The sequence below is a fragment of the Trachymyrmex septentrionalis genome, unplaced genomic scaffold (genome assembly GCF_001594115.1).
Source record: "Trachymyrmex septentrionalis isolate Tsep2-gDNA-1 unplaced genomic scaffold, Tsep1.0 scaffold20, whole genome shotgun sequence".
NCBI classification, from domain to species: Eukaryota; Metazoa; Arthropoda; class Insecta; order Hymenoptera; family Formicidae; genus Trachymyrmex; species Trachymyrmex septentrionalis.
The window spans coordinates 5,569,038-5,577,847 of NW_017305180.1; the positions used below are offsets into that span (position 1 = coordinate 5,569,038).

The following is an 8,810-nucleotide window of genomic DNA, read 5'->3' on the forward strand; positions in this document are numbered from 1 at the left end:
TGAGAAATCAATGAAAATAAAATCAAGAACATTATATATTGTTTATTTATTTTCCTGCTTTTTCCATATAAACAGAAACAAAATATATACATTCTATATATACATCTGTATGTGTAAATATAAATATACTTATAGATCACAGATTGTAAAGTAAACTAAAATGTTCCAACGTAAAATATTTTTACAAAACGCATGTATACTTGTGAAATTAGAAGAAAAAGTTCATTTATCTCTTATTAATTATTCTGTACACAATAAATTATAAATACATGTCAAATATCTATATATAAACAGATATATCTATCTATAAACAGATTAATATCAAGAAAACTTTCTCTGCATTTCTCTTTCGCTATTCGCATTTGTCATATGACTACGCATATAGTAAAAAGACAAATGAAAAATAGATGTGATTATTCTGCTTATGCAATTAAAACGAGTTAAAAAGATAATATAATATATAACCACAGAGGAAAATTCACGAATATAAACATTTAGATTTAACATGTCCGTAATATGAATATTCAACAGTATTTCGTATATACATCAAATTAAAGCTATACTTTGTATGTATATGAATTGCATACAATTAAATATATTTTTTTTGCTTTACTTTTATGATCATTTTCTTTCTATATTGTTTTCCCATTATTTTACACTTAACTACATATGTAGAAAGAAAATGTCATTATTTTAAGTTAATTATGCATATATTTTCAATTTAAACATGTTTATAAATGTAATAAAATGGGAGAGACCATAAAAGGAGAAATAGTTAGTGATAGAATAAAGAATATAGGGATTCCATTGTAAAATAAACAGCCATTTTAAAAACAATTCTCTTCAAAATAAAAATCTTTAGAAAATTATGCTGCGTTTTGTCCTTTACGTTGTATTCGTTTTTCTGAGCCGATCACTTCTCCGGGGAGATACAGGAACTAAAAATGAGAAGTCTGATTCAGTATTTTAAATATATTTTAAATATGTACAAAACTAGTATCAGAAATAAAATAGTACTTTTATTATCCGAGAAACAGAATAGATTTTAGAAATTATCCACGCTCAGATAATCATAGTTGGCAAATAAAAAAAAAATAATAAGAATCACAGTTGGAAAAAAAATCTTTTCACTTGGAACTTCAAACGTACATTTATTTTACTAAAAAATTATACAAAAATATGGACAAAATATAATCTGTACAATTATAATATACAATTCAAAAGAATCTCTCTCTCTCTCTCTTAGTAAGTAAACAGTCGACAATTAATCTGTAAACTGATAACAAATTCCAACAGAAATTGCAACAGATTAATTTGAATCCAGGTTTTCTAGTTCATTTTTGCTGCCAAAATTGGTGTATACTTGCTGTAGACTTGCAGTTGTTTCATTATAGCTGTTATTTTTCTTTGATAAATTTTATTATATTTTTATCATCGTTCTATTGATTCTATGGCATATTCTATATGACAAATTCTTGATTAAATTTGTAAATTTCTCTCGATGAAATTTGTCAAATACTTTACAAAATTTGTTTTCAATAAATTTGTTTATTAGGAGTAATATATAATAATTAATATAAATAATAGTTCCCTTTTCAAACTTTCCGCTTGTTTTCTTTTAAGTTGTTGCCATATTTAAATTTGATTTCGTTAATTTTATTTTTTTTTATATTTCATTCCAATTATTTTGAGTATATTCCTTCTAACGCTACAAATATACAATTTTGATATACAATGATACATTTTCATAAAGTAAAAATATTGCTAAAAATATTCATTTAAAGATCCTAACATAGTTTAAGTTTTTTCCAGAATTCTTTATATATGTAAATTCTGAAATATTCTAAGATTTCTTTATGAGATTTCGAAAACTTCTAAAATTTAAAGAAGTTGAAAATCTTTTTTTTTAGAAATCTTCATAAAGACAATAAGTAAAATTAACCGAGTTTGATTTGAAAAGTATAAATTACATGTAATTTTATAGTTTTTGAGTTAAATACAACAGTATCAATTTTATAACTACAAGGTTATGTGTAATTTATGTTACACTTTATCGAAATCGATCTATTTTACTCGTCGTCCTCTAACATATAAAAATTCTTGTTTTTGAAAATGAATTTGTTTTTTCGTAACTCTAAAAATATTATAAGAGCTATGAGAGAATATTTTTCACTGGAATGAAAAATAATATATAAGAATGATGAATAATAAACCATATATATAAATACTATTAACTAACAATTCAATGTAGTTAAAATAGGAAGTAAATATTGACAACAGCTCCGATCTTGATTTGGATATTTATATTGTTAGGAGTTACACTCCTAAGTAATTTCCAGAAATGAGGTTTTCCAGAAATGAGATCGTCATTCGTTAAAAAAATTATTCATAATTAAAGATGGAAAATTGATAAGAAGTAAAGGAAAAGGCAAATTTATAATGAACTTACGTTAACTACGCGGAATAAATAAATTATATTGAAAAGATATTTATATTTAATTATAATATAACAAATTATAAACCTCATCTCGCATTGTAAGTAGGAAACGGTGTTTTACAGGTATTTACTTTACATAGAAAGTTAAAAACTCATGTGAAACCGTTATATAATATAGGATATTAAAAAAATCATATAGTTTATAATAGTTTTGCAAAGTGCATGCTTGGAAGGACAAAAGAAGTCTACGTATTCAAAATTAAATATATGAAAATGCAAGTAATATAATATTTATATTAGGTAAAATTCAAATTAGAGTTAAACACACCTTTATATTATCAATTTTATTTATTAATAATGTCTTAATATATAAATAATGAGCGACGTCTAAAATCTTTCGATTGCTATGCAGGACAGTACCCTAGGACAACATACAATATGGTCTGTCAAGAACAAAATTATTGGGGCCATTTTTGTCAATATTTACCGTTTCTCTTTCAACTGATATATTTCAGTTTAAAATATTAAAAGAATCATTAACCTTGATTAATGCCACTAGCGGTTTTTCTTGGACGTCCTCTAGGCCGGCTTGAGCCGGCCTTAAGTTTGAATTGTTTTTGATACAAACTTGGAAAAAACATCGCAGGCATTCTTTGAAAACATCTAAGCGATGGCGTTGACATCATATTGTCTATAGGTGGCCATGGTGTTTTGGGTATTGTTTGAAACTCGGTCTGGCAAGCCCAATGTAAATCAAAGGCATTTTTCCTGAAAAGTATTTCCGAACATATATTTCTTTGAAATTTATATGTTCTGATATCTAAGCAGATACACTTATCACTCATAATTGTTAGAATGACACAAATATATATATATATATATATATATTTTATATATACTTTACATATACTCTGATTTTAAGCTATTTAAAAGCTAAATGTCTCATATTATTAACATATAAATAATATTTTATTTGATTAATTGACATTGTTTTTTTTTGTACATTGATTATAATTGTGCTTATTTTAAATTTAAATTACTAAGACAACGTTCATTGCGAACTATCTCTAATTACAATAGGTTGTAGTAGATGAACGAAATGATATTCAATATATCTACTCAAGAATAATTTTTTTATAATTCGATAAATGTTATCTTAATAATTTAAATTTAGAATACTTATAATTACAACCAATATATAACAAGAACAGCGTTAATTATACTAAAACATCAATTATAATAAAGTATTATTTGTGTTAGCAATATAGAATGCTTACTTAGATTTTAAAATCGGGGTATAGTATAAAATATCTGTCATTTGAATGATTATGACCGGTTGTGTATATATTCTTTTAACAGTTTAGAGTTACGTTCATTTCATTTACCTATGTTCGATTGTGTTTTCGTAAATATAAGCAAACGGTCCATTTTGTGGGACATGCCTTATAATATATCGCCCAGGAGTTAAGGATGACAATCTTTCGATTATATTATACAAAATATGTACAGAATCTTCTACCTTAACATTATAAAGTCGTTTTATCTCATTACTCAATGATACTGTTGTATGTCTTTCTATTTGTATTATTTCTGAAGTACTAGTTTCTATCCTGACTGTAGATACAAAAAATATATATAGTCAGTGAGTAGTTTCATATAAGCAAAAATGATAGATTAGTCGACAAATCTGAGATATAATCCCAATTCTCATTCCTTATATACTTTATATGATTTATAAAAAGCTAATTAAAGAATTAAGTTAAGTGTGTAAGTATTATATGGTATAAGGGTAGCATGAGATTGTAATTCATTTTGAGAACAATGAATCAATACATACATATACACATAATATAATTACAATTATAAAATAATACCTCTAACTAATAACGTGTTTGGTCTAAATTTTAATGACGCCCACTGATGCAAGCCTTCCTCTAATGTTACAGCTTCAGCTCCTAATTCTAGCTGATGCTCCATCTTTGGTGATAATATTAAAGGCTGACATTTATTGTTTGATAACATCTAGCAAAGACAGGTTTTATATTACATAATTTAATGCTTACTATTAATATAAATACGAGAAATATTCTTACCTCAACGCCATCCGTTTTTGTACGAACTAACATTCGATAGACCTTTACTCCATGTTTTATTCGTTCATGTTCTGGAAGATCTGTTTGTCCTATTTCAAAAAGATTATATGAAACATTTTTTTTATTTATTTTAGAATCAGTTTTGTCACTTGCTAGATCATCTGTATCTGATAAACACAAATCTTTATCAAAGATTTTAAGATAATAATTAGATAAATCATTATCGTTACTATCCGAGTCTGTATGATTTGCAGCCTTCTCGAGTTTGTCTTCTATAGTATGTTTTCTTCTAAAATATTTGTCACATAACATAAAATATATACATAACAAATTCAATTTTTATATAATATTATGTTTTATGCTTTATACTCACTTTTTTGATGATTCACTTTTAACAAAATGGTATCTAAGGATATATTTGTATATCCAAGAATTCTTTTGTGGTACGGTGGCAATGGTAGATGGTAATCTTTTATCAATGTAAACAATATTCTTTCCACAATGCGATTTCACAACCACTGGTACAAGCCATGAGTCAGAATGATCCGAATCTATGTTGCTCAGTAGACACTTGAGGCCACTAGATGAAATAACAATATCTGCTCCAGTTTCGATTGCAAGATTCTCGCAATATGTATCCTCGCTCACGGGTAATCTGAAATGTTGCGTCACTTTATCAGGTTCGATACATGGAGGATATTTTGCTAGCAATGATGCAGTCTCCACGAACAATAGATGTTGCTGATCGAGTTTTGGCAATATCACCTTTGAAAAAGATCCCTGAAAATGATAAAATAATATACATATTCAAATTAAATACATCAAATAAATATTAATCGTGATAACTTACTTGTTGCAAACAAGACGAGATTTTTACTTTAATATCTTGATTTTTTAAATTAGTCCTTTGTACAGAAAGTGGTATACTTATAGATTCAATATAATATCTCGGTAACTTTTTAAACCTTTGCATTTTTATGTTCCATTTTGCTATCACAAATTTATTACATTTGATTTTCCAGTTGAAAGTATCATCCCATTGACTCTTTGCAAAATCTAGAAAGTCCTTCTGTTCTTCAGATATTATCTTTTGCAATGCCTGGAAGAAGTTAATTTTAATTTCAATAATAAATCAGAAGTTTATTGAATTGTTCACACATAAATAAAAGTAAATTTAAATTGTTTTTCTTTTTTGTCTTGCTTAATCTTACAAAATAGAGAATATTGAACTGGATATTAAAAAATATAGAAATTTAAAATACTCAATAATGTCTATTCACCATGTATTGCTCAAACTCTTTTCTCTCTTCATCGGACATGCTCTTTTTTTCATTGTTAGACAATCTTAATAAAACACGAAGGCACATAGCTTGCTGAGCTTTGTTCAAAGAAGATTTTCTAGGAAAGCCAAACGATAATTTTCTTATGCCAGGTACGTAAGGTCTCTCTTGTTCTTGCATACGAGAGTTACTCTCACTCTTGATTTCTTGCTGGTTGACTTCTAACTGATTATCATCTTCCGAATCGGTCAAAACTTCGCCATCCTCACGGAGATATTTTTTAACCAATTCTAAATCAACATTAGCATACTCGTTGTCGATATCTTCAAGTGGATCCGTGAAGTTACCAGTCAAAATTTTGTACATTGCGCTCTCGCGCTCCATTCTCTCATCTCTGATGAATACATTGTCTATTAAATCTTCCAATAGAGGATGCCTACAATAAAGTAACAATATCACGATTAAGTATAACATATAATAATATACAGGAAGATTTACATCATATACATATAAATATTAACCCTAGTACACATAATGCATCATTCATGCTTTGGGTTAATTTTACAAGTATAAGTGATTCTTACATCATTTTAACATCTTAAGAAAGTATTTATAAAATTACATATTTAAAAAAAAAAGGAAACATTAGAGAGAATTCCATTATTTACCCAAGTTCTCCTAGTATTTCAAAGAAAAGAAATACGCAAGATACAAATGATTCAATTATATGTACTAATTAAGAGTTAAGTGTAAATGAAAAATTGCTGCTGGATTAATTAACATATTTTATAAAACGGAGCTTTTAAAATAAACTTTTTCAAATTAGAGAGTGGGAAAAATACCAATATCACATCACTTAAAGTCCATTACAAAATATGAGTTAGCTCACTGTTACAGTAAATTCTTCAAATGTAAATCAAGAATTTAATATAAATCTTTCTATAAATTATAAAATGCAGAATTTATCGTCAAACAGTCTAAGTGTGTTATATATCACGGATCATTCAATAATCATGAAAAAAAATTGTACTCAAATCGTACAAATCGTATATACATAAACAGAAATTACAAAATCTACTTCTAATTCTGATTTATAAATTTATGCTTCGAATTTATGCTTAAAATTATTTAATGAAATCGCTCACATACCAGTCGAGGTTCTGAAACTTTTCCATGTTTAAACAATACTTTTTACGGTAATAAACACGAATAGAAGATTAGATGAGTCTTTTACTCTCGGCGAGTGGACCGAGAAAACCAGAGAAGACTGAAGTTTTAGTAGGAAAGTTTTTCATAAATATATACTCTTTTTACATATTGCTTTAAGTGCAGGAAAGTAGTTCGTTTTTACATGTCTTTTTTACTCGTTTTTGGTATTTTTTCTTTTCTCTTTTTCTTCTCGACACGTGATATGTATATCCATTTTACTTCAAGTGCAGAAAATGTGACACAGTGAGGACATAAAGAACAAAACTTAGCAGAGTGCACATAACATTACACCTGCACCATCTGCACGTCAAAACTTTTTTTTATCCTGTCAGCTGACTAAATAATAATATATTTATTCTGAAATATTTTTGTTTATTCTGTTGCATAGCTGAATCATACATGAACTGTTTTGGTTGAAAATTGATGATTTAAAATCTCCTGAAGTTATCTCTTGTTTCACAAGGTCGGTGGAGTTACGTCAAAAACGCGGCTGAAATCATCTTTTCGGCAGAATGAATTTCGGAAGGATTGCTAATATCAATGTTTTCCGTAAAATTCGACAGCTTGGTAAGTCACAAGTTTTTCCATAATTTCCAGCATTACGCTTGCTTCGTTTCGCGAGCTGAGTAGAATTTTCCATACCTAACCTGAAAGTGCGTTTACATAATCTTTCAATCAGAAAATGTATCATGCATTAAATTTCCTTGAATATCTAATAAAGTTTCTTACATTATTTGATACTTCGTTTATTATTTGCTTTATATTTATTTGCATTTATTTTGTTAATTATTGAATAAACATGGTAATTATGCAAATTCGATGATTCTGTTGCAGAAACATTGATCAAGCCTGGTGGTTTACTTGTGCGAAGCTGTCCTAATCCAACGCAGTTTCCTAAATCCACATCAAGTCTTGCAAATTTGAACCGTTCTGTGATTCCTAATGCGAGCAATTATCCAAAATGCAATATTCTGTCCAAGGTTGATAGTTGTAGAATTTTTACTGTGACTTTATTTCTATTATCTATTCTTATACTCTAAAGATAAGATATATTTTATTTTGTCAAATTTTTTCCAGCTGTCTGTACAATCGACAGTCAGCATGACTCAAACTCGTGCGGCGAGCACTCATGGCGATCATGTGCGCTTGTGGATAATAGAGAAAATAGTGTCTGTATCCTTTCTGCCACTTCTACCTGCTGCCCTACTTTTTGAAAATAAATTTATCGATATAGTACTGGCAGCTGCTATTGTCATCCACACACATTGGTAATTGATATTCTTTGATATTTAACATATCTTCTAGTTTTTTTTTTTTTTTTTTATAAATCTCTATTATGTAGAAAATATGACTGAACTTGAAAGAATAATTTTATTACACAGGGGATTGGAAGCTATCATTATTGATTACGCACGACCCATTGTGGTGGGTACATTGTTTCCAAAAGTGGCGTTTCTTATGCTGAATATACTCTCTGTCGTTACTCTTGCCGGTCTATTTGTGCTGATTTATAATGGCCCTGGCCTTACAAAAACTATTAAAAGTGGCTGGGCAATAAGTAAAAATAGATAGAAACCTGGTTAATATTACTACAGAAATAATTTCATTACATATATAAATAACTTGTTAAGATAGTAGTTCATAAATTATTCACGAATAAATTATTTACTAATTTAAGAACTTGCTTTCTTCCTTATGCTACCTAACTTTTCGTATGTGATTTGCAAATTGAATGACTTGATGAGTGGAATATAAAGGATTGCTATTTATAATATATATATATATATATAT

General features: G+C 27.8%; 2 protein-coding genes across 2 annotated transcripts; one reads left to right on the plus strand and one right to left on the minus strand.

Moving 5' to 3' along the window:
* Nucleotides 1–644: 644 nt before the first annotated feature.
* Nucleotides 645–7,255, minus strand: LOC108747865. Its single transcript, XM_018485749.1, has 9 exons — nt 6,960–7,255; nt 5,811–6,246; nt 5,381–5,629; nt 4,904–5,310; nt 4,531–4,819; nt 4,312–4,459; nt 3,823–4,051; nt 2,979–3,205; nt 645–938 (listed from the first exon to the last, which is right to left on the minus strand). Exons 1-9 carry the CDS (start codon nt 6,983–6,985, stop codon nt 886–888), a joined length of 2,064 nt encoding a protein of 687 aa, XP_018341251.1. The 5' UTR covers nt 6,986–7,255; the 3' UTR covers nt 645–885.
* Nucleotides 7,256–7,372: 117 nt separating this feature from the next.
* On the plus strand, nt 7,373–8,721 carry LOC108747866 (succinate dehydrogenase [ubiquinone] cytochrome b small subunit, mitochondrial). Its single transcript, XM_018485750.1, has 4 exons — nt 7,373–7,586; nt 7,854–7,999; nt 8,097–8,287; nt 8,402–8,721. The coding sequence occupies exons 1-4, from the start codon at nt 7,532–7,534 to the stop codon at nt 8,589–8,591; spliced, it is 582 nt and encodes a 193-aa protein (XP_018341252.1). The 5' UTR covers nt 7,373–7,531; the 3' UTR covers nt 8,592–8,721.
* Nucleotides 8,722–8,810: the final 89 nt, after the last annotated feature.

Bases quoted from the DNA above. Each gene is read 5' to 3' on its own strand.
- LOC108747865 (XM_018485749.1), bottom strand. From the start codon at position 6,985: ATGGAAAAGTTTCAGAACCTCGACTG. The intron at 4,820-4,903 runs GTGAGTATAAAG...CAAATATTTTAG, and splicing joins AAAAGTGAATCATCAAAAAA to AAGAAAACATACTATAGAAG. The intron at 4,052-4,311 runs GTATTATTTTAT...TTGTATCTACAG, and splicing joins AAACACGTTATTAGTTAGAG to TCAGGATAGAAACTAGTACT.
- LOC108747866 (XM_018485750.1), top strand. From the start codon at position 7,532: ATGAATTTCGGAAGGATTGCTAATATCAATGTTTTCCGTAAAATTCGA. The intron at 8,000-8,096 runs GTTGATAGTTGT...AATTTTTTCCAG, and splicing joins AATGCAATATTCTGTCCAAG to CTGTCTGTACAATCGACAGT. The intron at 8,288-8,401 runs GTAATTGATATT...TTTATTACACAG, and splicing joins ATTGTCATCCACACACATTG to GGGATTGGAAGCTATCATTA.